This window comes from Salmo salar, chromosome 13 (genome assembly GCF_965601325.2).
Source record: "Salmo salar chromosome 13, fSalSal1, whole genome shotgun sequence".
In the NCBI taxonomy this organism is placed as follows: Eukaryota; Metazoa; Chordata; class Actinopteri; order Salmoniformes; family Salmonidae; genus Salmo; species Salmo salar.
The window spans coordinates 79,318,678-79,346,639 of NC_138303.1; the positions used below are offsets into that span (position 1 = coordinate 79,318,678).

Here is a 27,962-nt window from a genome sequence, read left to right on the forward strand (position 1 = left end):
GTATGTTATTGTTTCTCTTCTCTATTGCATCTATAGGATAACTGAATTTTCCAAGTTCTCATCTAGCAGTTGACACATTTTATAGTAAGCATATCTAGGTTATAAACATAGTGATAGGTAGTGGGCTACAGGGTGATGTGCCTGATGCATTACCAATACAAAAATGTTTGAATATCAAGGCAATACATTACAAACCACTCCTTTAGTCACAGGACATTTATATTTTATTTGACCTTTTTTTTAACAGGGAAGACATATTGAGACCTAGGTCTCTTTTTTTCAAATGTGCCCTGTATAGTACAACATAGATATGTACTTTGTCTTCTTTTTTTTATATACAAAAACACAAGTCATGGGAAGCACAAATAAAACATCACAAATCACTCAGAAAAACAGTTACATTCCTTCACAAATAAGTCTCCAGTCAATACATGATGGAAATTACAAGTAATCACATTAAATGCATAGTATTTATGATAGACAACCTCACACTCAGTGTATTTTCCAATGACGTGAGAAAGCAATTGTAGGCCTAATCTCGCGATATGTGGAATTGCATAATATGACTCACAAGGATTTAATTATACTACAAGCTGTCTCTTTAGGTGTGAAGAAACACCACAGCCAGCATAACCTAGTTCAGTCCTCTACCATGGTTTGATTGCACGGCCTAATTGACACCAGATGCATTATGCTTCCATCTTAAACAAATAAATATGACACTACAGAAATGTAATGGTGCTTTTTCTCTTTGATAAATATCTCGCTTCTTAGAGCGTCTGCATTGTCATTGCACCAGTAAAGTGTAAGGAGAGGAGAGCATTGTCATTTCTCTTTGCTAGCCTATCAGTCACCATCATTTCCAATCAGCACACACATCACTCCTGAGACATTGGAAAACCAGAGCCAAGTGTCAGCATCAGCAACCTCCGCTGGTAGAGAAGAAGGAGGGTGGGCATCAGGATCACCACCTCACCCACCCTCGTTTCCCTTTCCACCTGCTAGAGGACCCAGTCTAGCCGTCTTGACGATAGCAGCACCTCTTTCTTTGTCTCACGTCTTTCTTGAAAAACAAGTCTTCTGACCTCAATCGGCCAACCTGTGTTAATAAAGGGTAAATAAAAATGTGTCTCACTCTGAATTAATTGGTTAGTGTCGTGGAGGGTGAGTATTATACCGTTGCCCCACAGTTCGCGGAGAGAGAATATGAACCTCCTTTTTCTCCCCAGTTTTAAGGTCCTGTTTCTCCGCGTCCTGAGTGGTGGGCTCTGGTTTCTCCTCTTTTTTCGTAGAGAGTGTGGTGAGCTCATGTTGTTCCCCAGCATGTGTCCTGTGTTTTCTTGTGTCTCGGTTCACCACTGTCTTCGCACTCTCTTTGTGCTTCTTAATCCGTTCTTTCCTGTTAAAGGGATGTTTTACACAGCAAGCAATCCCAGACTTCAAATACATACTTTAATTGATTAAACTACAAAGTGTAAATTCTGTATTTAGTAGCAATACCATGTCATAGTGTCTTACTTGAGAATCTCAAATTTCCTGTCTCGGAAGTAGGAACTCGTGCTCATCATGTAAATAAATATCATATCGCACACAAATTTTCCCTGAAACGAAAAACAAACACAAAGCCCAGGTTTAGGTCAAGACATACAATAGATCACAGTAATCAGTATGATATAAATAAAACCAAAAACCCCAATAAAGCTTGAGGTAACCTTTTAGGCCATAGCAAAAACAAAAAAACACTAAATGTCCTGTGAATGTACATTTACATTTAAGTCATTTAGCAGACGCTCTTATCCAGAGCGACTTACAAATTGGTGCATTCACCTTATAATATCCAGTGGAACAACCACTTTACAATAGTGCATCTAAATGTAAACAGCAGACTTCAAATAGCTGTCTTCTCTGATAAATAATATGACTAAAATAGGGCACTAAAACCTTATACAAGGGGGCAGAGGGTTTCTGAATCCCAAATGAACCCCTATACACCCAAGGTACTCCTGTAGATCTGACAGAATTAGATAGGCAAAAGAAAATGTAGTCATCTTGCCAGTGTTGGGGAAGCTACTCTGAAAGTATATTTTAACAACATAATAAACGCCCATGCTGTCACGCTATAATGGCACAGATGCAAAGATGAGTCCTCTATCTAGCTCTATGGCCTGTTGTTCACACATATCTGCCCTCTCATTGGCTAGAATGGTCCCACCTGATCTCTCGTCCTCCCGCATAACTTCCATCTTTGTGGAGTATTTCCATTGTTAGAGCGGTCACCGAATATCTTGTCAATATAATAGACAATCTTTGATTTAGTTCAACGACCACCAAGCTACTGCAAAATGTAGTTAAATTACTAGTTGAATTACATGTAGTTCATTACTCCCCAACACTGCATATTGCTTAGACCTACCCAATTGTTTCAGATCTACAGGAGTGCCTAAGCAAGGGGATAGGGGCTAGAGATCGCTTTGGAATTAAGAAGATTACTATTTCATTGAACAATGATCGGGGATCGCTCTCTTGTGGTGACCCTGGACAACACCCTGTCGTTCTCCACTAACATCAAGGCGGTGACCCGATCCTGTAGGTTCATGCTCTACAACATTCGCAGAGTACGACCCTGCCTCACACAGGAAGCGGCGCAGGTCCTAATCCAGGCACTTGTCATCTCCCGTCTGGATTACTGCAACTCGCTGTTGGCTGGGCTCCCTGCCTGTGCCATTAAACCCCTACAACTCATCCAGAACGCCGCAGCCCGTCTGGTGTTCAACCTTCCCAAGTTCTCTCACGTCACCCCGCTCCCCTGCTCTCTCCACTGGCTTCCAGTTGAAGCTCGCATCCGCTACAAGACCATGGTGCTTGCCTACGGAGCTGTGAGTGGGAACGGCACCTCCGTACCTTCAGGCTCTGATCAGGCCCTACACCCAAACAAGGGCACTGCGTTCATCCACCTCTGGCCTGCTCGCCTCCCTACCTCTGAGGAAGCACAGTTCCCGCTCAGCCCAGTCAAAACTGTTCGCTGCTCTGGCACCCCAATGGTGGAACAAGCTCCCTCACGACGCCAGGACAGCGGAGTCAATCACTACCTTCCGGAGACACCTGAAACCCCACCTCTTTAAGGAATACCTAGGATAGGATAAAGTAATCCTTCTAACCCCCCCCCCCCCTTTAAAAGATTTAGATGCACTATTGTAAAGTGGTTGTTCCACTGGATATCATAAGGTGAATGCACCAATTTGTAAGTCGCTCTGGATAAGAGCGTCTGCTAAATGACTTAAATGTAAATGTAAATGTAATATATCAAAATAATTTGATAACATCCAATCTGGCCATGCTACATGACATAGAATCACAGAGTAATATATTTTGGGGGACCAGTATGTCTATTGGAAACAAATGAATACACACATATATTAAATTACTTACCATGCCCATAATAGCTAACCCAGACCCAATAGCTATTACTGTGGGAATGATGTTGAATTTTCCAGCCTGAAAAACACAATAAAGAACATTTAATCTGACAAACTGTAATATGAATACTATCAACACATTCAAGTAAGTGTAGCAAGAATGACTGTCATACCCGTCCATTCACCATGATATCAAAGCGAATCCCATAGACTTTATATAAAGTCCGGAAGCTCTCTCCAGCTTCGTCTTTGTAATACCGGGCATATCTGGAATACAAACAAATCAGCTGTTTGGAACAGAAATGTCAACAACTGCCTGGTAGAGATAGATCTGAGATTAAATGCAGTAGTTGGAGAGAGCTCAAGCCTTATTAGTTGAAGCTAATACCTTTTCAGAATGAGGGCATGGATTATTATATCTGCTTGAAGTACAATCTGCTTATTACTGCATTTCAAGATGTACCTGAAGTTGTAGCCTGACGTGACAGTGCTGTTTAAGTTGATATCCAAACGAGTAAAGCTGTACTTTGGGTTACACTGTGAGTAGTCCTTATCCAAATCACAGTTCCACTCAATCAGAATTCCAACTGACCCACCCTGAGAGAAAGAGAGAGGGTTAGAGATAGAAAGAGACAGACAGAGAGAGTTAGAGATAGAGACAGAGAGAGAGAGAGAGAGAGAGATTAATGTTGCTCTAAATATGAAGGATGACTCTATTGCAGTGCTATTCAAGATGTACTTTCTTAACCTTGACTATGAACTGTGGTCGCATTTCCATCAACTCCTCATTAAACATTAACAACTAGGAACATAATTATACTGTACTTTAAAATGTTAAAACCTCAAGTACAAACTGGAAACTCTAACAATCACACAGTAGCAAACACATTGCTGATCATCTTTGCCATAATTCTATCCTCCTGATTCCTGCTTACAAGCAAAAACTAAAGCAGGAAGTATCAATGACTCGCTCAATACGGAAGTGGTCAGATGACGCGGATGCTACGCTACAGGACTGTTTTGCTAGCACAGACTGGAATATGCTCCGGGATTCATCCAATGGTTTTGAGGAGTATAGCACCTCAGTCATCGGCTTCATCAATAAGTGCATCGACGACGTCGTCCCCACAGTGACCGTACGTACATATCCCAACCAGAAGCCATGGATTACAGGCAACATCCGCATCGAGCTAAAGGCTAGTTCTGCCGCTTTCAAAGAGCGGGACACTAATCTGGACGCTTATAATAAATCCCGCTATGCCCTCAGACGAACCATCAAACAAGCAAAGCGTCAATACAGGATTAAAATTGAAATCTACTACACTGGCTCTGACGCTCGTCGGATGTGGTAGGGGTTGAAAACTATTACGGACTACAAAGGGAAACCCAGACGCGAGCTGCCCAGTAACACGAGCCTACCAGACGAGCTAAATGCCTTTTATGCTCGATTCGAGGCAAGCAACACTGAAGCATGCACGAGAGCACCTGCTGTTCTGGATGTGTGATAACGCTCTCGGTAGCTGATGTGAACAAGACCTTTAAACAGGTCAACATTCACAAAGCCGCAGGGCCAGATGGATTACCAGGACGTGTATTCAAAGCATGCATGGACCAACTGGCAAGTGTCTTCACTGACTTCACTATATTACTATATCTTCACTATATCAACAATGTCACTCTTGCTGCGGGTGATTCCCTGATCAACCTCTACGAAGACGACACCGTTCTGTATATTTCTGGCCCTTCTTTGGACACTGTGTTAACTAACCTCCAAACGAGCTTCAATGCCATACAGCACTCCTTCCATGGCCTCCAACTGCTCATAAACGCTAGTAAAACCAAATGCATGCTTTTCAACCGATCGCTTCCCACACCCGCCCACCCGACTAGCATCACTACTCTGGACGGTTCTGACCTAGAATATGTGGACAACTACAAATACATAGGTGTCTGGCTAGACTGTAAACTCTCCTTCCAGACTCATATTAAACATCTCCAATCCAAAATCAAATCTAGCATCGGCTTTCTATTTCGCAACAAAGCCTCCTTCACTCACTCACGCCGCCAAACTTACCCTAGTAAAACTGACTATCCTACCAATCCTCGACTTCGGCGATGTCATCTACAAAATAACTTCCAATACTCTACTCAGCAAACTGGATGCAGTCTATCACAGTGGCATCCATTTTGTTACCAAAGCCCCTTATACCACCCACCACTGCGACCTGTATGCTCTAGTCGGCTGGCCCTCACTACATATTTGTCGCCAGACCCTCTGGCTCCAGGTCATCTATAAGTCTATGCTAGGTAAAGCTCCGCCTTATCTCAGCTCACTGGTCACCATAACAACACCCACCCGTAGCACGCGATCCAGCAGGTATATCTCACTGGTCATCCCCAAAGCCAACACCTACTTTGGCCGCTTTTCCTTCCAGTTCTCTGCTGCCAGTGACTGGAACGAATTGCAAAAATCGCTGAAGTTCGGAGACTTATATTTCCCTCAACAACTTTAAACATCAGCTATCTGAGCAGCTAACCGATCGCCGCAGCTGTACATAGTCCATCTGTAAATAGCCCACCCAACCTACCTACCTCATCCCCATATTGTTTTTATTTACTTTTCTGCTCTTTTGCACACCAGTATCTCTACTTGCACATCATCATCTGCTCATCTATCACTCCAGTGTTAATCTGCTAAATTGTAATTACTTCGCTACTATGGCCTATTTATTGCCTTACCTCCCCTCACCATTTGCACACACTGTATATAGACTTTCTTTTTTTCTATTGTATTATTTACTGTACACTTGTTTATTCCATGTGTAACTCTGTGTTGTTGTTTGTGTCGCACTGCTTTGCTTTATCTTGGCCAGGTTGCAGTTGTAAATGAGAACTTGTTCTCAACTAGCTTACCTGGTTAAATAAAGGTGAAATAAAAAATAAAATAAATAAACATCAACAGCATCCTCCCGGATACCCTAGACCCACTCCAATTTGCATATCGCCCCAACAAATCCACAGATGACGCAATCTCAATTGCACTCCACACTGCCCTTTCACACCTGGACAGAAGGAACACTTATGTGAGAATGCTGTTAATTGACTACAGCTCAGCGTTCAACACCATAGTGCCCACGAAGCTCATCACTAAGCTAAGGACCCTAGGACTAAACACATCCCTCTGCAACTGAATCCTGGACTTCCTGACGGGCCGCCCCCAGGTGGTAAGGGTAGGCAACACGTCTGCCACGCTGATCCTCAACACTGGGGCCCCTCATGGGTTTGTCCTTAGTCCACTCCTGTACTCCCTGTTCACCCACGACTGCGTGGCTAAACACAACTCTAACACCTTCATTAAGTTTGCTGACAACACAACAGTGGTAGGCCTGATCACCGACAACGATGAGACAGCCTATAGGGAGGAGGTCAGAGAACTGTCAGTGTGGTGCCAGGACAACAACCTCTCCCTCAATGTGAGCAAGACAAAGGAGCTGATCGAGGACCACAGGAAAAGGCGGGCCGAACAGGCCCCCATTATAACATCAAATGGGCTGTAGTGGAGCGGGTCGAGAGTTTCAAGTTCCTTGGTGTCCACATCACCAATGAACTATCATGGTCCAAACACACCAAGACAGTCGTGAAGAGGACACGACAAAACCTTTTCCCCCTCAGGAGACTGAAAAGATTTGGCATGGGTCCCCAGATCCTCAAAAAGTTCTACAGCTGCACCATTGAGAGCATCCTGACCGGTTGCATCACCGCCTGGTATGGCAACTGCTCGGCATCTGACTGTAAGGCGCTACAAAGGGTCGTGGGTACGGCCCAGTACATCACCATTTCTGGAGACCTTCTCCCTTACCTCACCTCGCTCATCAACTCATCCTTGACCGCTGGCTACGTCCCTTCCGTCTTCAAGAGAGCGAGAGTTGCACCCCTTCTCAAAAAACCTGCACTCGATCCCTCCGATGTCAACAACTACAGACCAGTATCCCTTCTTTCTTTTCTCTCTAAAACTCTTGAACGTGCCGTCCTTGGCCAGCTCTCCTGCTATCTCTCTCAGAATGACCTTCTCGATCCAAATCAGTCAGGTTTCAAGGCTGGTCATTCAACTGAGACTGCTCTTCTCTGTGTCACGGAGGCTCTCCGCACTGCTAAAGCTAACTCTCTCTCCTCTGCTCTCATCCTTCTAGACCTATCTGCTGCCTTTGATACTGTGAGCCATCAGATCCTCCTCTCCACCCTCTCCGAGTTGGGTATCTCCGGCGCGGCTCACTCTTGGATTGCGTCCTACCTGACAGGTCGCTCCTACCAGGTGGCGTGGCGAGAATCCGTCTCCGCACCACGTGCTCTCACCACTGGTGTCCCCCAGGGCTCAGTTCTAGGCCCTCTCCTATTCTCGCTATACACCAAGTCACTTGGCTCTGTCATATCCTCACATGGTCTCTCCTATCATCGCTACGCAGACGACACACAATTAATCTTCTCCTTTCCCCCTTCTGATAACCAGGTGGCGAATCGCATCTCTGCATGTCTGGCAGACATATCAGTGTGGATGATGGATCACCACCTCAAGCTGAACCTCGGCAAGACGGAGCTGCTCTTCCTCCCGGGGAAGGACTGCCCTTTCCATGATCTCGCCATCACGGTGGACAACTCCATTGTGTCCTCCTCCCAGAGTGCTAAGAGCCTCGGCGTGACCCTGGACAACACCCTGTTGTTCTCCGCTAACATCAAGGCGGTGACCCGATCCTGTAGGTTCATGCTATACAACATTCGCAGAGTACGACCCTGCCTTACACAGGAAGCGGCGCGTGTCCTAATCCAGGCACTTGTCATCTCCCGTCTGGATTACTGCAACTCCCTGTTGGCGGGGCTCCCTGCCTGTGCCATTAAACCCATACAACTCATCCAGAACGCCGCAGCCCGTCTGGTGTTCAACCTTCCCAAGTTCTCTCACGTCACCCCGCTCCTCCGCACACTCCACTGGCTTCCAGTTGAAGCTCACATCTGCTACAAGACCATGGTGCTTGCCTACGGAGCTGTGAGGGGAATGGCACCTCCGTACCTTCAGGCTCTGATCAGGCCCTACACCCAAACAAGGGCACTGCGTTCATCCACCTCTGGCCTGCTGGCCCCCCTACCTCTGCGGAAGCACAGTTCCCGCTCAGCCCAGTCAAAACTGTTCGCTGCTAAGGCACCCCAATGGTGGAACAAGCTCCCTCACGACGCCAGGACAGCGGAGTCAATCACCACCTTCCGTAGACACCTGAAACCCCACCTCTTTAAGGAATACCTGGGATAGGATATAGTAATCCTTCTAACCCCCCCCCCCCCCCAAAACAAAACAAAAGATGTAGATGTACTATTGTAAAGTGGTTGTTCCACTGGATATCATAAGGTGAATGCACCAATTTGTAAGTCGCTCTGGATAAGAGCGTCTGCTAAATGACGTAAATGTAAAATGTAAAAAATCACTAGGGCCAAGATTCTTGCCAGAACCTATATAATAGGCGGTGTCAGAGGAAAGCCCATACAATTGTCAGAGACTCCAGTCACCCAAGTGATAGACTGTTTTCTCTGCTACCGCACAGCAAGCGGTACCGGAGTGCCAAGTCTCAGACCAACAGGCTCCTTAACAGCTTCTACCCCCAAGCCAGAAGACTGTTGACAATTATTACATTGACACCCCCCACCAATTTGTTTTGTACACTACTGCAACTCACCGTTTATTATCTATGCATAGTCATTTCACACCTACCTACATGTACAAATTACCTCAACCAAACTGTCCCCTCGCACACTGACTCGGTACTGGTACCCCCAGTATATAGCCTCGTTATTGTTATGTTATTGTGTTACTTTTTATAATTTTTGTATGTTCCATAAAAACCACAATAAAACATTAGTAACGTTCAAAGTTGAGGTGAGGGCACTTTATACAGGGCTCTGTGTCAAGCCATTTAATAGAAATCTAACAACTGTTATGTTTCATAATGTTGTTATTATGCAACCATAGTTGTTGTTCATTTCAATTTCATGCCTAATGACCGCAGCCTACATGGCAAAAGTCAAATTAAATGTCCTCAAAATAATGGTAATTACCTAACTGCCTGAAAGCAAGTATCATTATGAAATGGACTGGAGGAAGAGAGACCTACATCCCTCCCACACTGCTTGGATAGCATGACGAAGGCCTGAAAAGCATAATTCAGACTCACTGTTAAACTAGAAACCCAACCCTGATTACTGACTGTTTAATGCATTGTATTGAGTGTCTTTCCTGGGTAGCAACGTACTGTATGCTGATAAACCTTCGTTTTTATACAACATTGCTGCCCCTCTATGCCAGGTCTCCCTCTGCCAGGGAAAAAGGTCACCTAACCTCAATGGGACTACTTGGTTAAATAAAGTGTACATTTCAAAACCAAAAGATTGTAAATATGTACCACTACAGCCATGTCCTGAAAGTCGTGTCCAGTCCTGCTGACCAGGTCTCCTAGACGAAAGATGGGGCAGTAGGGTTGGAGGATGTTGTCATAGGAACATCTCTTTAGATAGGAGTCATTACCGGTGTCCAGAACATTTGACCTGAGGGGAAAGAACACAGAACAGGACATGTAGCTTTTAGCTATGTGCTTAGTAGTTCAGTATCATACTTTTTCTTGTCTAAATCCCAAAAGGTCATAGTCCTAAAACATAATAAACTGAGCAGTGAAGTTATCTTATCAGCTTCAAATAACAAGCTTTCTCTTTGACCCTTACTTAGATAAGGAATAGCACAGAGCTACATATCATATCAAATAACTTTACAGATCAATAACTTCATAGTTTAGACATTTTCCATTCAATACACACAACTGAAATGATCAATTGGCAGAGGTCTGACGTCTCTGTAATTTCCAGGTTAGGCTTGGAAAGACAATACCAATGTTCTAGCTGATTAAACCTTCTACAACAGCCTTATTGGCATGAGAGCCCAGTGAGCCAACCAGATCTGTTCTAACACCTGTCCAGGGCTGGGCCTGCTCTGCTGTCAAGGACATCTCAGATCACCACACACACACACACACACACACACACACACACACACACACACACACACACACACACACACACACACACACACACACACACACACACACACACACACACACACACACACACACACACACACACACACACACACACACAGACACACAGACACACACACACACACACACACACACACACACACACACGGCCCTGGGCTATATGGCTTTGGGGGTATATAAATAGAAGGGACTGTGCACCCTCATAGCTATTCAGAGCAGTGCTAGGACATGTATCCCCCACTGCCCTACTCACACATACTTACTGATCTATGTCACTGACACTGACTGTGTCTGTAGAGACAGACAGTCTCTAGGGACTACTTTGAGGTCTGTATGAACAAGCACCACTTAGCACCACTCATAACCACTTACTTGGAGAATTCAAACTTCGGAAACCTGACAAAGTTCTTGATGTAAATTGTGAAGTTTTCTGCCTTGCTTAATAAAGCCTCCCTGGAAATGAAGGGGAAAAGTGTTCAACCAGAGTGACTGCTACATAATGGTAGATAATCAGGACAAGGTACTTCATACTGAAGTTCATAATGTACAGATGTAGGATCTTAATCTTTTGTTGCTGAGAATTTTCCTCCAAAGCAGGAAATGCAAACTTGTAGTGTATTTGAGTTTTAAAAAGGCTTCCAAAGTTCATCATTTCTACTTTGAAATTTCAGACTTGATTTGCCCTAACAAAAGATGTATCAACCCCTACAAAAATGCCCATTAGTTATAATCCACATAATAATTCACATGTCCTGTTGCTGCAGGATTATATTCCTGCTGTAGCAAATTGGCTCCAATTAAGATCCTCAATCTGTAGTGGAGTGCAAAAGTGAGTATTTCATTATTTTCACAGCAAAAGAGGATGAATTCTCACGAGGGTTTCCGGCCCGTCTCGACGGGACACCAGCCATGTATCTCACAGGTCCCTGTAGAGTTTAAACACAGTCCAGTCTTTACCCCTGCAGGGAAAAGCAAAGATCCCTGTCAACATCCTGGAAAGACATAATTCTCTGGGTGGAAATTATGGGGAATGGTAACATGTAGGAGATCCCAGAGTTGAATAATTTTAACATGCAAAATAGATTTTTTTAAATGTCAATATCAAGGAATTTTTTAAGAGAGACACTTGTCCAATTCCAACCCTGGTGATTCTCATACACTTCCCAAGAATTTGTGGTGTACATGTGCATTTATGAGAAATGTGACCAAAACCAGTGTTAATCTGTAAATAAATGTTATCTTGGAAATTGAAATTGAAATGAGATAGACTGCCCCAGTCGACCATATTAGTCCTTACCATTGCCAGCTATTACCACCTCACCCTCGGCACAATCCTCATTGTTTACACATTGTCCATCTGGCACCTTAGGGCTCTGGAGAAAAAAGGACACGTTGCTGTAGTTACAAATGCAAACCTGTATTCAAAGCTGTGTATTGAAGAGCCTAGAGACGACGGCAACATACAATAGCATGGTGAACACAATAGGGAGTATCATTTGAATGCTAAAGCAATTTAGGAATACACAATGTTATTGGACCAGTGAACAGTGACACATTGCCCCCTTCATACTATGAACATTTTTATCATTATTAAATATAATTAATATATTTTTCATAACTTTTCTGAAAATCATCATAATGGCACCGAAAACCTACTATAATATCAAATAAGCAAGTATTGGAAGACAATGTCAAGGTCAAGCAATCTCTCTCTGGGGGAAAAACTGTTGCTATAGGCTGTTTGGATTCTGACATCCGCCCCAAATTACCAGTCGATTTTCCGTTTACTTTGCCATATATGGTGAGAATACTTGCATCATCAATGCGGAGTTTAATTTCTTTGCTTGATTGGATCATTAAAGTATTTCTATCTCAGCTGCACAGTCATCCAATCTCTATCTCAGAATTGGGGGATCTTTCAAAATAAAGTCAATTAACAAGATTTTTATCTCGATTATGGTAGTACAATATTGCTTTTCACTCACCTCAGCACAGAACCCAAGCCTCTGATTTGGGGTCTCAAGGTAGTTTGTAACAATGAAGAAGACTTGTTCACCCTGAAAATCAACAACAAGCTAAAATGTTGGACACTATACTTTCCTCGGTCAGGTTAGTTAGGGGACTGTGTATTAACTGTACAAAATCAAAGCCCTAAATACATATTCATTTATCAAAGCTTTTAATGCCGTAAGCTTAAATGTAAATAGCACAGCTTCACACTCCATATTAATATAGCCTTACAAAATGAAGGAGATCCAGTGGTGGCTGACTGGGCTCACCATGTGGACAAGAGCAGACCTTTCTATTTAATCTGTTTATCATTGAGTCGCTAAAGGTTAAGAGAATTATAGCAATTAGACTTGGGGAACAACCCTCTCTCTTTTATTTAACAGGGCAGATGAAATGGTTTGTCTCTTGAGGAAAAAAGACTCAGTAGTTTATAGCTAAAATGTATATAGCGAAAGGTGTGATTGTCCTATTGCTCTATAGCCTGTAAAGTATAATGTCCAATGACCCCAATCATTGCCTTTTCCATGACCTTACAAAATAAACATTATTTAAAGACATCAGACATGTTCTTAAAAATAATTGAAGAGCACTCTAAATACATGTCAACTTATCATATTCTAAAACTGTACCAAATAGATGTTCAAAATAGCTGACAAACATGCTTATGCTAGTGTTTCTAAAAGCGCACTATTCTCATGCCATGGCCAGATATACTGTCTCTGTTGATGTGATATAAATCTGCATGTGGTGTCCTGTTATTTAAAAAACTATTTGGGTCTGATTGAAAACTGATGAAAGTGAGTTAATGGTGAGACCCCATAAAAATGTGACTCGTTGTACTTGAAATATACAATCAATGACTTCCTGTATCACTGTTGAGCTTCAGCTTCAACTCAATTAGACTTGAATGAATCATCTAGCAGTAAAGCTGTGTACTGCGCCAGCTTTACCTGTGTACATAAAACCTCCCCAAATGTTCCCGGATCTCACCGTTGGAGGTATGACATAATCCTCAGCCCCCCATAGGTAAAGTCCAGATTCTGTGTTGTTGGTCATGACCACTCCTTTCAGCTTGGTGATGACAGAGCTTTGGACGGTCTCTTCCCTCGATTGGTACCCCTTCTTATACACTAAGACCCACCTGAGAATTTAAATGCACCGGTTATTGATTGATTGATTGATTGGTTGATTTCTTACATTTAGTCTAAGCCTCAACTTTAAAAAAATATATTTTTAAATCGTTCTAACTCTCGGTCACATTTGAAAATGTTGAGCCGTTGTCAGTCACATATAGAAATTACATTGATGGTATTTGAACAAACTTTGAACAAATTACAGTATGGGACTTGTGCCCTGGATATATTAAAGCGTTCATTCATGTGCTGAGTCAAAAGACATAGAAATGTCAAGTGCACTCTATAACACTGTCTATATTGTATGATAAAATATATATATATATAAATATATTATTTTATACTAATACAATTGCTCAGAGAAAGGGAATTTGTTTAAATACTCCAGCAGGGCCCTTGCGAGGATAACGACACTGAGCCTTTTTCTAAAATGTTTTATGAGATTGGAGAACACATTGGGAGGGGTCTTAGACCATTCCTCCATACAGAATATGTCCAGATCCTTGAAATTCTTTGTCTGCGCTTAAGCCTTATGGACTGTCCTCTTCAATTCAAACACAATGGGGTTCAAGTCCAGACCCAACTAGTCCATAACATTCTGAAACCATATGTTTCTTAGAGCATGGCGAGATCGTGGTTGTCCCAGGGTTATTTTGCATACAACCTTTCCACAATTTCATTACTTTAGCATAAGGTTTTCTGTTGGTTTCCTCATGTTTCTATTTAAAGTCATGTTCTCAGAACATTCAGAGAATGTTAAGAAACAACGTTCTTCTGTGGGAATTTCAGTACTACAGAATAGTGTTTCCTACAGGTTACCTCATGGTTCGATTTAAAGTCAAGTTCTCAGAATGTTCCAAGAACGTTAAGAAACAACGTTCTTCTTTGGGAATTTCAGTACTTCAGCATACCGTTTTCTGTAGGTTTCCTCATGGTTCTATTAAAGTAATTTTCTCTGAATATTCAGAGAACGTTAAGAAACAATGTGGGAATTTCAGCACTTCGGCATACCTGCTGGGAACAGACTCATTCAATCAACGTTACATCCACGTAATTTCAATGAAATTACATTGTACCAACGTGAAATAGACGATGAATTGACATCTGTGCCCAGTAGGTAATGTTTTCCGCAGTTTTCCTCATGGTTCTATTTAAAGTCACGTTCCCAGAACATTCAGAGAACATTAAGAAACAACGTTCTTCTGTGGGAACTTCAGTACTTCCGCATAACCTTTTCTGCAGGTTTCCTCATGGTTCTATTTAAAGTCATGTTCTCAGAACATTATGAAAATGTTCCATAAAAACCACAATAAAACATTAGTAACGTTCAAAGAACATCCTAAGAATGTTATTTAAAAACATAAACATTCTGTTCTAGCCTAGTGGCTAGAGCATTGGGCCAGTAACCGGAAGGATGCTGGATTGAATCCCCGAGCTGACAAGGTAAAAATCGGTCATTCTGCCCCTGGGCAAGGCAGTTAACCTACTGTTCCCCAGGCACCGAAGATGTGGATGTTGATTAAGGCAGCCCCCCGCACCTCTCTGATTCAGAGGGGTTAGGTTAAATGTGGAAAACACAGTTCAGTTGAATACATTCAGTTGGACAACTGACTAGGTATCCCCCTTTCTCAGCATTATAAGAATATTTTAAAGATAAATACACAATGCAGAGACAGAGTACGAGAGGTCAAGAGGATGAGAAGTCAATAGAATTAACGATCAATGGAAATAGTGGTTTTTCTGCAATAGAGAATTATGTATTAATGGGTCAGAGACATGGGAGGAATTTGTCTACACATTGAGCCTGAAATAGGATACTTGTTATTTGGCCATTGGCCCAGTCATAGAGCAAGGACTTCTAATTGGTCAACCACAGGCTAGGGCTGGGTTATAAAACTAGATCCTGTCCCTTTGTTCTGTGGAGATAATCACAGGAAACAACCACAGGAGAGAATGGCTAGAAAGAAGCTTGTTCAGGCTACCTTTCTCTCTGTAATTGATTATGGTGACTTGTTGTATATGCATGCAGCCTCCTCCGTCTTCCAGAGACTGGATTCTGTTTATCATGCATCCTTGCGCTTTATTACAAATACCAAGTCACTCACCCATCATTGCACATTGTACCAAATAGTAGGTTGGACCTCAATATATATGCGCAGAAAGATACATTTGTATGTGTTCATCTACAAAGCCCTTTTGGGTAAACTCACTCTTTACCTCTGTAGTCTGGTCTCCTTCACCACCAGCAATTACCATACCCGGTCTGCTAGGTTGTTGCTACTTGAAGTCCACAGGACATTTACAGTATTAGGCAAGACTGCCTTCTCTTCTTGTGCACCAGACGCATGGAATAATCTACAATCCATGCTTCATCTAGATATGTTAGTGCCACTGAATGAATTTAACATTTTGATGGGAGACTGTTACAGAGTGTAAATGCTTTTTTTAAGGCTGGATCATGTTGTTGTATTGTATTGTTGTATGTTTTAATTCTGTAATGTATTGATTGCGGCTGCCTTCTTGGCCAGGTCTCCCTTGAAAAAGAGACTCTGGGTCTCAATGGGCTTTTCCTGGTTAAATAAAGGTTTAATAAAAATGTTTTAAAGGATCACTGGAGAGGGGAGAACTGAGGATAGGGGAGAACGACCATCTACTTCCAATCATGATTTGTCCTATTTGAATAAACCTATTTTCCTCCCCCTGATTTGCTTTGGGGTCTGTGTTATTAAAGAATAACATCAACTGCTAACAGCGTCAACAAAACTCTATCTCAGGGGTTCCAAAACTTTTTCACTCAGCCCCCCCATTCAGAATGGTGAATCATCACATTTAAAGTTTATTTCCTGCAATTCTACACATTTTGTTTTGGGGGCAGAGACAATTTTGCAGTTTCAAAGCTAATTTTCTTGCATTTGCAATTCTATACATTTTGCCATGTCTAACGTGTATTCATGGGATATTTGAGTGACTTAAACACTACAACAAAATCTATGGGCTAAAAAACCCACTTTAAAAAACATTAGCTGACATGGACTAGCTGATCCGGTATGCAATGACTGACATTACATGAGGAAAACTGATGATGCACTACCCAATTTCGAAATTGCACCAAGTGCAATCTACTATTACAACTTTCAAGAGCCAGTTGAAAGCCGGAATGAGTTCCTTAAAAATACATTAACAAAAGAAAAACACTAATTGGCCACACTTGATCTTAATGAGTGATTGTTTCCTTTGAATAGACTGAAATGAACAGCTTTGTATGAGTTAAACAAAAGATGGCATGCTTGCTCCATCCTGGTGGTGCAGTGGCCATGGATAGAAAACAGAAGATCATAGGTTCAAATCTCACTGATGCTGTGCCACAATAAAAAAGAATAAAACATATAAATAATAAAACATATTTGCATAATTAGTGCCTAAGCAAATGAATTTATGTGTCCTATCTGTTCAAAACAGTTAACCTAAGCCTCCCAGGAAAACGTTGACTTTTACTGGTTTTACCAGAACCAATGGGAAACCGAAAACGGACCTTCTGACAACTTCCAAGGAACCAAATAAGCTAGCTGGGGAGACTGAGATGGCCATTGCAAAATGTTGTGTGCAAAAACCCACCACTGGTAAGCGTGGCCAAAGACCTCTATTTTCGTGTCATATGACCATAGCACTGCTTCCAACCAAAGTGCCAATGCAGTGGCGGCCCGTCATTTAGGGAGTTTTGAGCCCCACCTGTTTAGCAAAAGAAAACAAATCTGTTTGCAAACAATGTAATAAAAAAATAATTTGAGGCAATAAAGCCGCATACAAACATGGTCTCTTTTTGCTTTCTTAAGTAAGGCAGCTCCAAAATGCAGGTGTTTCAGCCTAGCTCAGTGCTTTCTGTAGTGGTGGGGCAGCCAGCAGAAAATACAGAGCATAGGGGTTGATAATGTTCTCTAGTTGCGCCGTGATTGGCTCAGTGTTCTGTCACTCATGGGGACACTTCGTCATGGCAAAATCTACGGGTAGAGCTTGAAAATTCAAGCCCCTTGGGTGCTGCCATAGATTTACATTAGAAGTGCCCATCCAAAAAGGCTCATGGTCATTGGCCACGGATAAAATTATGTCAAATCACGTTATATCTACCGTAGCTTTGATTGGACATGTCAACATCATACTTTCAAAATCTTAGCTAGCAAGCTAGACAAGCAGTCATCGTCATGAATCAAGTCGATAATCTACTGGCAAATCCTTTTCAAACCTTGTCATATGAAGAGAAATTATAGATAAAACATATCGGTACTCATCAGCCATTGGACATAAACATTACACAACAAGTTTGAAATTGCTAATTCAACAATGAGTGGTTAGGAAGGAATCAGTGGCTAACTGCAAGTGTTGCAAAGCAATCACTAGCCTGCTATTCAGTGGAGAGGGTGTGTGGCCCAAGTCTGGGGTCTCTATTCCAAGCTTTAAAGGATAAACATTCACATGCAACACCACGGGCCAGAAAATGTTGAATACATTGGCTATGCTGTCAATCCAGCATGACTTCTGCCGTGCTCAAAACAACTGGAAACTCGGAAATTGAAAATCTCAGACTTCAGTGAGTTCAAGACAACCGGGAACTTGAAAGAAAACGAGCTCCGAAAGGGAAAATAATCCAGTAATCCAACTCGGAGTTCGAAGTCGGGAACTCTGGCCTCTTTCTAGAGATCACTGACATCATGATTCAACCTTTTTTTTTTTTTTTTTTTTCCCGAGTTCCCAGTTGTCTTGAAAGCACCAGAAATCCAAAGAATGCCAGACTTTGATGACAAAGTTTGATAACAAAATTTGCCCACAAGAAAGACCGCCGCCCCACCTTTCTGTTCAAGTGAGCACAGCACAACAAGGTGATTTCAAAAACATCTTGTATGTTGCTGCATAAATTATGTAATATGCCAGGGAGATATGTATACTGTAGCTAAGAAAGTAATACTAAGTGTATGTTGTATAGTAAGTTGCCCATGTGCCTCACCCTAATAACTTGGTCCCTTTCCCCCTCATAACTTAGCCTACTGTTCTGACTTGGTAGTGCACATGTAGCCTATAGCCTGTTTTAGAGAAATGACATCATCGAATATTGTAAGAGCTTTCATTGTCTGCTTATATGCCCCCTTTATTTATCCTACGGTTCCTACTTGGTGTACAGGGAGAGTACTGTAAGAACAGCCCAAAGTTCTGAATTCTGTCGCTGTACATTTGAAACCAATAGTTATATTGACTGCATCCATCTTAGCTTGCTCATTAATGTCTTAATCGAAATTACGGATTGCCTCTTACCTGCTCCTCATTCCCTTATGCCATAGTTTGTACATCTAAATTGTCAGTAGAAACCACATTGGTTACTTAAAGCAAGTCACCCATATCAGCTATGTTTTTTAAAAAGGCAGTAAAAAAAAAAAAGTTTTTATTTCACCTTTATTTAACCAAGTAGGCTAGTTGAGAACAAATTCTCATTTACAACTGCGACCTGGCCAAGATAAAGCAAAGCAGTGCGACACAAAGAGCAACACAGAGTTACACATGGAATAAACAAACATACAGTCAATAATACAATAGAAAAATCAATAAAAATCATAATAATAGTAATAATAAATAAAATAAATGTAAAAAAAGTCTATATACAGTGTGTGAAAATGAGGTAGGATAAGGGAGGTAAGGCAATAAATAGGCAATAAAACACTGGAGTCATAGATGTGCAGAAGATGAATGTGCAAGTAGAGATACTGGGGTGCAAAGGAGCAAAATAAATTAATAACAGTATGGGGATGAGGTAGTTGGAAGGGCTATTTACAGATGGGCTATGTACAGGAGCAGTGATCTGTGAGCTGCTCTGACAGCTGGTGCTTAAAGTTAGTGAGGGAGATATGAGTCTCCAGCTTCAGTGATTTTTGCAGTTCGTTCCAGTCATTGGCAGCAGAGAACTGGAAGGAAAGGCGGCCAAAGGAGGAATTGGCTTTGGGGGTGACCAGTGAAAAATACCTGCTGGAGCACGTGCTACGGGTGGGTGCTGCTATGGTGACCAGTGAGCTGAGATAAGGCGGGGCTTTACCGAGCAAAGACTTATAGATGACCTGGGGTCAGTGGGTTTGGCGACGAATATGATGCGAGGGCCAGCCAACGAGAGCATACAGGTCGCAGTGGTGGGTGGTATATGGGGCTTTGGTGACAAAACGGATGGCACTGTGATAGACTGCATCCAATTTGCTGAGTAGAGTGTTATTTTATAAATGACATCGCCGAAGTCAAGGATCGGTAGGATAGTCAGTTTTACGAGGGTATGTTTGGCAGCATGAGTGAAGGATGCATTGTTGCGAAATAGGAAGCCAATTCTAGATTTAATTTTGGATTGGAGATGCTTAATGTGAGACTGGAAGGAGAGTTTACAGTCTAACCAGACACCTAGGTATTTGTAATTGTCCACATATTCTAAGTCAGAACCGTCCAGAGTAGTGATGCTAGACGGGCGGGCAGGTGCGGGCAGCGATCGGTTGAAGAGCATGCATTTAGTTTTACTTGCATTTAAGAGCAGTTGGAGGCCACGGAAGGAGAGCTGTATGGCATTGAAGCTCGTCTGGAGGTTAGTTAACACAGTGTCCAAAGAAGGGCCAGAAGTATACAGAACGGTGTCGTCTGCGTAGAGGTGGATCAGAGAATCACCAGCAGCAAGAGCAACATCATTGACGTATACATAGAAGAGAGTCGGCCCGAGAATTGAACCCTGTGGCAAACCCATTGAGACTGCCAGAGGTCCAGACAACAGGCCCTCCGATTTGACACACTGAACTCTGTCTGAGAAGTAGTTGGTGAACCAGGCGAGGCAGTAATTTGAGAAACCAAGGCTGTTGAGTCTGCCGATAAGAATGTGGGAATTGACAGAGTCGAAAGCCTTGGCCAGGTCGATGAATACAGCTGCACAGTATTGTCTCTTATCGATGGCGGTTATGATATCGTTTAGGGCCTTGCGCGTGGCTGAGGTGCACCCATGACCAGCTCGGAAACCAGATTGCATAGCGGAGAAGGTACGGTGGGATTCGAAATGGTCGGTGATCTGTTTGTTAACTTGGCTTTCGAGGGCCTTAGAAAGGCAGGGTAGGATAGATATAGGTCTGTAGCAGTTTGGGTCAAGAATGTCTCCCCCTTTGAAGAGGGGATGACCGCAGCAGCTTTCCAATCTTTGGGAATCTCAGACGATACGAAAGAGGTTGAACAGGCTAGTAATAGGGGTTGCAACAATTTCATCTGATAATTTTAGAAAGAGAGGGTCCAGATTGTCTAGCCCTTCTGATTTGTAGGGGTCCAGAATTTGCAGCTCTTTCAGAACATCAGCTATCTGGATTTGGGTGAAGGAGAAATGGGGGAGGCTTGTTGCTGTGGGGGGTGCAGGGCTGTTGACCAGGGTAGGGGTAGCCAGGTGAAAATCATGGCCAGCCGTAGAGAAATGCTTATTGAAATTCTCAGTTATCATGGATTTATCGGTGGTGACAGTGTTTCCTAGCCTCTGCAGTGGACAGCTGGGAGGAGGTGCTCTTATTCTCCATGGACTTTACAGTGTCCCAGAACTTTTTGGAGTTTGTGCTACAGGATGCAAATTTCTGTATGAAAAAGCTAGCCTTTGCTTTCCTAACTGCCTGTGTATATTGGTTCCTAACTTCCCTGAAAAGTTGCATATCGCAAGGGCTATTCGATGCTAATGCAGTACACCACAGGATGTTTTTGTGCTGGTCAAGGGCAGTCAGGTCTGGAGTGAACCAAGGGCTATATCTGTTCTTGGTTCTACATTTTTGAATGGGGCATGCTTATTTAAGATGTTGACGAAAGCACTTTTAAAGAATAACCAGGCATCCTCTACTGACGGAATGAGGTCAATATCCTTCCAGGATATCCGGGCCAGGTCGATTAGAAAGGCCTGCTCGCTGAAGTGTTTTAAGGAGCGTTTGACAGTGATGAGGGGTGGTTGTTTGACCGCAGACCCATTACGGACGCAGGCAATGAGACAGTGATCGCTGAGATCCTGGTTGAAGACAGCAGAGGTGTATTTGGAGGGCAGGTTGGTTAGGATGATATCTATGAGGGTGCCCGTGTTTACGGATTTGGGGTTGTATCTGATCGGTTCGTTGATCATTTGTGTGAGATTGAGGGAATCAAGCTTAGCTAGTAGGATGGCCGGGGTGTTAAGCATGTCCCAGTTTAGGTCACCTAACAGCACGAGCTCTGAAGATAGATGGGGGGCAATCAATTCACATATGGTGTCCAGGGCACAGCTGGGGGCAGAAGGTCATCTATAGCAAGCGGCAACGGTGAGAGACTTGTTTCTGGAAAGGTGGATTTTTTAAATTGTTTGGGCACAGACCTGGATAGCAAGACAGAACTCTGCAGGCTATCTCTGCAGTAGATTGCAACTCCGCCCCCTTTGGCAGTTCTATCTTGTTGGAAAATGTTGTAGTTAGGGATGGAAATTTCAGGGGTTTTGGTGGTCTTCCTAAGCCAAGATTCAGACACGGCTAGGACATCTGGGTTGGCAGAGTGTGCTAAAGCAGTGAATAAAACAAACTTAGGCAGGAGGCTTCTGATGTTAACATGCATGAAACCAAGGCTTTTATGGTTACAGAAGTCAACAAATGAGAGCGCCTGGGGAATGGGAGTGGAGCTAGGCACTGCAGGGCCTGGATTAACCTCTACATCACCAGAGGAACAGAGGAGGAGTAGTATAAGGGTACGGCGGCTAAAGAACTAGTCGTCAGAGAGTAAAAGGAGCAGGTTTCTGGGCACGGTAGAATAGTTTCAAGGCATAATGTACAGATAAAGGTATGGTAGGATGTGAATACAGTGGAGGTAAACCTAGGCATTGAGTGACGATGAGAGAGATATTGTCTCTAGAAACATAATTTAAACCAGGTGAGGTCACCGCATGTGTGGGGGGTGGAACTAAAGGGTTAGCTAAGGCATATTGAGCACTGCTAGAGGCTCTACAGTGAAATAAGACAATAATCACAAACCAAAACAGCAATGGACAAGGCATATTGACATTAGGGAGAGGCATGCGTAGCCGAGTGATCATTGTGGTCCAGTGAGTAGCTAAGCAGGCTGGAGACACGGTGATTCAGACAGCTAGCGGGTCAGGGTTAGCAAGCTAGCAGAAGGGCCTTAGAGGGACGTCGCGACGGAAGAAGTCTGTTGTAGCCCCCTCGTGCAGTTACGTCGGCCGACCAGCCGTGATGGATCAGCAGGGCTCCGTGTAGTAAAAGGGTCCAGGCCAATTGGCAAAATAGTTATAGTGGCCCAAGAAATTGTCAGATGGGCCTCTTGAGCTAACAGTCCGATATGCTCTAGACAGCTGGCGGGCTGCGGCTAGCAGATGGGCTATTCAGGGGACGTCGCGATGGGGGTGCCTGTTGAAAAAACCCCTCGGGCAGATTACGTTGGTAGTCCAGTCATGATGGGTCGGCGGGGCTCCGCAGTTAACCTGTTTAGGATAGGGGGCAGTATTTTCACGACCGGATAAAAAAACGTACCCAATTTAATCTGGTTATTACTCCTGCCCAGAAACTAGAATATGCATATAATTGTTTGATTTGGATAGAAAACACCCTAAAGTGTCTAAAACTGTTTGAATGGTGTCTGTGAGTATAACAGAACTCATATGGCAGGCCAAAACCTGAGAAGATTGCATACAGGAAGTGCCCTCTCTGACCATTTCTTGGCCTTCTTGGCCTTCTTGGCCTCTTTATGGAAAATAGAGGATCTCTGCTGTAACGTGACATTTTCTAAGGCTCCCATAGGCTCTCAGAAGGCACCAGAACGGGGAATGATGACTCTGCAGTCCTCTTGGCGAAAAACAGTAGCGCATTTGGATAGTGGTCGATCTGAGAACAATGAAACGGGTGCGCGCCTGCACGTGAAGAGTCCATTTTACATTTTCAGTCTTTGAACGAAAACGACGTCTCCCGGTCGGAATATTATTGCTATTTTACGAGAAAAATCGCATACAAATTTATTTTAAACAGCGTTTGACATGCTTCGAAGTACGGTAATGGAATATTTTGACATTTTTTGTCACGATATGCGCCGGCGCGTCACCCTTCAGATAGTGTCTTGAACGCAAGAACAAAATGCCGCTATTTGGATATAACTATGGATTATTTGGAACCAAAACAACATTGGGTGTAAACTAGAAGTCCTGGGAGTGCATTCTGACGAAGAACAGCAAAGGTAATCCAATTTTTCTTATAGTAAATCTGAGTTTGGTGAGTGCCAAACTTGGTGGGTGTCAAAATAGCTAGCCATGATGGCCGGGCTATCTACTCAGAATATTGCAAAATGTGCTTTCACCGAAAAGCTATTTTAAAATCTGACACCGCGATTGCATAAAGGAGGTCTATATCTATAATTCTTAAAATAATTGTTGTGTTTTTTGTAAACGTTTATCGTGAGTAATTTAGTAAATTCACCGGAAGTTTCGGTGGGTATGCTAGTTCTGAACGTCACATGCTAATGTAAAAAGCTGGTTTTTGACATAAATATGAACTTGATTGAACAAAACATTTTTCTTATAGTAAATCTGAGTTTGGTGAGTGCCAAACTTGGTGGGTGTCAAAATAGCTAGCCATGAAGGCCGGGCTATCTACTCAGAATATTGGAGCGTCATCTGAGGAAGATCATCATCTGCGTCATCTGAGGAAGATCATCAAAGGTTAGTGCTGCATTTAGCTGTGGTTTTGGTTTTTGTGACATTATATGTTAGCTTGAAAAATGGGTGTGTGATTATTTCTGTCTGGGTACTCTCCTAACATAATCTAATGTTTTGCTATCGTTGTAAAGCCTTTTTGAAATCGGACAATTTGGTTAGATAAAGGAGAGTCTTGTCTTTAAAATGGTGTAAAATAGTCATATGTTTGAAAAATGGAAGTTTGGGGATTTTTGAGGAATTTGTCATTCGCGCCACGCCCTATCATTGGATATTGGAGGTGTTCCGCTAGCGGAACATCTAGATGTAAGAGGTTAAAGGGGTCTAGGCCAATTGGCAAAATAGGTATTGTAGCCCAAGGAGTGGCTGATGGACCTCTTCAGCTAGCCGGGATATGGGCCTAGCATTGGCTAGCTCCAGGCTAATTGGTGCTTGCTTCGGGACAGAGACGTTAGCCAGGAGTGGCCACTCGGATAGCAGCTAGCTAGCTGCGATGATCCAGGTGAAAAGGTTCAGAGCTTGCGGTAGGAATCCGGAGATATGGAAAAAAATAAGTCCGATATAGTCTGGTTTGAATCGCGCTGTGTAGACTGGCAAGAGTTGCCTGGGCTAAAGGTTAGCTGATGTCCGCTAGCAGTGGTTAGCTGACTAGTAGCTAGTAGCTAGTTAGTTGGCCAGCTTCTGTTGGGGGTTCCGGTTCTGAAGTAAAGAAAATAGCAGATCCATACCACATTGGGTGAGGGCGGATTGCAGGAGAGTATGTTGAAGTTGAGGTTAAGAAAAAGATAAAAAATATAAGCGAAGAAAAAATATATAAAAAGATATATACACGGGACCTGACAAGACGAAGACAAAAGACGTCTGACTGCTACGCCATCTTGGATGCTTTTAGAGGCTGAAATGAGGCTGAATTAACTGTTTCACTGCCAGATAAGGCTCCGCTGACAGCCAGGTGTGGCAGTGGTAAGGATTTATTTTACTCCATGGTGCTGAAAAGAAAGCTCTGCTGTTGGGACAGCTTTATGTAGGCCCTAACAGTTTGTGGGCACCGTTTGTCACCGTTATAGTACAATTCCTGTAATGTTTAGTGTTGTGTTGTGAAATGGCTTTGCTGACATGCTAAAATCGGCACTGTGCCAATGTCATTTTGCAAACTCCAGGCGGTGCTATGGTCAGATGACATGAAAAAACAAATGCTTTTCGGCCAAGCACGCCAATGGTAGGGTTGGCCTTCGAAAGAACAATGGATATGCAGACAATACCTCATCTTTACTATGAACAATTTCCATTTACCCAAATTGCAATTATTTTGATATTTGTATAAAATTGTATCGATGAACATAGTGCATCCGGAATGTACTCAGACCCTTTCACTTTTTCCACATTTTGTTATGTTACAGCCTTATTATAAAATGGATGAAATAAAAAGTTAAATAAAGGTTACATTTATTACAAATAAAAAACTGATTGGACATGATTTGGAAAGGCACACACCTGTCTATATAAGGTCCCACCGTTGACAGTGCATGTCAGAGCAAAAACCAAGCCACGAGGTCAAAGGAATTGCCCATAAAGCTCCAAGACAGGATTGTGTTGAGGCACAGATTTTGGGAAGGGTACCAAAAAATTTCTGCAGCATTGAAGGTCTCCAAGAACTCAAGAAGTTTGGAACCACCAAGACTCTTCCTAGAGCTGGCCGCCCGGCCAATCTGAGCAATGGGGGGAGAAGGGCCTTGGTCAGGGAGGTGACCAAGAACCCGATGGTCAATCTGTCAGAGCTCCAGAGTTCCTCTTTGGAGATGGGAGAACCTTCCAGAAGAACAATCATCTCTGCACCAATCAGGCCTTTATGGCAGTGTGGCCAGACGGAAGCCACTCCTCAGTAACAAGTACATGACAGCCCTCTTGGAGTTTGCCAAAAGTCACGTAAAAGACTCTCCGACCATGAGAAACAAGATTTTCTGGTCTAATGAAACCAAGATTTAACTATTTGGCCTGAATGCCAAGCATCACGTCTGGAGATGACCTGGCACCATTCCTACGGTGAAGCATGGTGGTGGCAGCATCATGCTGTGGGGATGTTTTTCAGCGGCAGACACTGGGAGACTAGTCAGGATCAAGGGAAAGATGAATGGAGCAAAGTACAGAGAGATCTTTGATGAAAACCTGCTCCAGAGCGCTCAGGACCTCAGACTGGGGCGATGGTTTACCTTCCAACAGGACAACGACCCTAAGCACACAGCCAAGTTAACACAGGAGCGGCTTTGAGACAAGTCTCTGAATGTCCTTGAGTGGCCCAGCCAGAGCCCAGACTTGAACTTAATCAAACATCTCTAGAGAGACCTGAAAATAACTGTGTAGCAACACTCCCCATCCAACTTGAGAGAGCTTGAGGAGCGTCTGCAGAGAGGAATAGGAGAAACTCCCCAAATACAGGTGTGACATGAGCTTGTAGCATTCAATCTTCAATAGCTCTTACACACTTTGTGTAAGACTGAAAATGAGATATTCTGAATGGGGAGGATGGACAAAAATCCATGCCCTTTTTTATTTTTTTGCTTTAAATTTTCAATAGCTCTTACCATGACTATGAAAATGATATATTCTTAATTGGGGAGGATCGACAAAAACCCACTGCTTTTTTTGTTGAAAGTTGTTTTCCTTCTTTTTTTTTTGTACATCAATCTTCAATAGCTCTTACAGAACTCGTGCCATGACTCTGAAAAAGATAACTTAAAAATCGTCTGTCAGTGGCTCAGCGGTCTAAGACACTGTGTCTCAGTGCTAGAGTCTTCACTACAGACACCCTGGTTCGAATCCAGGCTGTATTACAACCGGCCGTGATTGGGAGTCTCATAGGGCGGCGCAAAATTGGCCCAGCGTCGTTCGGGGTTTGGCCGGTGTAGGCTATAATTGTAAATTATAATTTTTTCTTAACTGACTTGTATTTAAATAAAAACATTTTTACTCCTGTTCCATGATGACAGTTTGAACGACCTCAAAGACACCCAAAATGTACAATTAAATCAACTGTAGTTGCGACTTTGTATCTAAATAATGATTGACACTTTTAGTACATGATTTAATACATTATTTTTACGTCGCGAGCATGCAATAAAATACAATAAAACATGCACCTCACCCGATCACGTATAGCAGCACACAGATCTGAAAAACTCTAAATGAGATTCCCAATTTTCTGTTTTCGGCGATTACATATTTTTCTGTTTTAAAATTAAGGAAACCGAGGAAAAAGATTCTCCAAGTCAATTCGCCCATGTTCCTGTCACCAGACTTCGACAGCCGGGTGACTGCGCGTGTGAGACTGACAGCACTGAAGTCAGTGGCAATTGCATGGGCTATCATTAGTCCATTTATAAGAGGCTACTGCCATTCCAATGACCTAGCCCTAGGATAACCTACCATGAAAGCTGTTTAAGTTTCTGCTTTTTCTGCAATAATAATTTATAATTATAATTCCTAGGTCTGATCTCAGATCAGCTAATCATTAACAGGTTATTCTAGGAATGAATATATTTCATGACTGCCTATCTCAAACATGACCCTCACCCTCTACTATCTCTAGACTTCATCACTAAAA

At 42.9% G+C, this 27,962-nt stretch overlaps 1 protein-coding gene across 2 annotated transcripts; it reads right to left on the reverse strand.

The window, feature by feature from the left end:
* Positions 1–201: 201 nt before the first annotated feature.
* Positions 202–27,742, reverse strand: LOC106567984 (purinergic receptor P2X, ligand-gated ion channel, 5). Of its 2 annotated transcripts, XM_014137933.3 has the most exons (13): positions 27,504–27,742; positions 13,508–13,658; positions 12,493–12,564; positions 11,805–11,880; positions 11,382–11,466; positions 10,880–10,960; positions 9,863–10,004; positions 3,880–4,013; positions 3,590–3,683; positions 3,430–3,495; positions 1,519–1,601; positions 1,178–1,399; positions 202–1,099 (listed from the first exon to the last, which is right to left on the reverse strand). In XM_014137933.3, the coding sequence occupies exons 1-13, from the start codon at positions 27,725–27,727 to the stop codon at positions 1,087–1,089; spliced, it is 1,443 nt and encodes a 480-aa protein (XP_013993408.1). In that variant the 5' UTR covers positions 27,728–27,742; the 3' UTR covers positions 202–1,086. The 2 variants fall into 2 exon arrangements, with proteins under 2 accessions (XP_013993408.1, XP_013993407.1); XM_014137932.3 differs by lacking the exon at positions 202–1,099 and having other exon boundaries at positions 1,107–1,399.
* Positions 27,743–27,962: the final 220 nt, after the last annotated feature.

Bases quoted from the DNA above. Each gene is read 5' to 3' on its own strand.
- LOC106567984 (XM_014137932.3), bottom strand. From the start codon at position 27,727: ATGATAGCCCATGCAATTGCCACTGACTTCAGTGCTGTCAGTCTCACA. The intron at 13,659-27,503 runs GTGAGGTGCATG...TTAAATTCTCAG, and splicing joins GTGCTGCTATACGTGATCGG to GTGGGTCTTAGTGTATAAGA. The intron at 11,467-11,804 runs GTAAGGACTAAT...TTTTCCCTGCAG, and splicing joins GGTGGTAATAGCTGGCAATG to GGGTAAAGACTGGACTGTGT.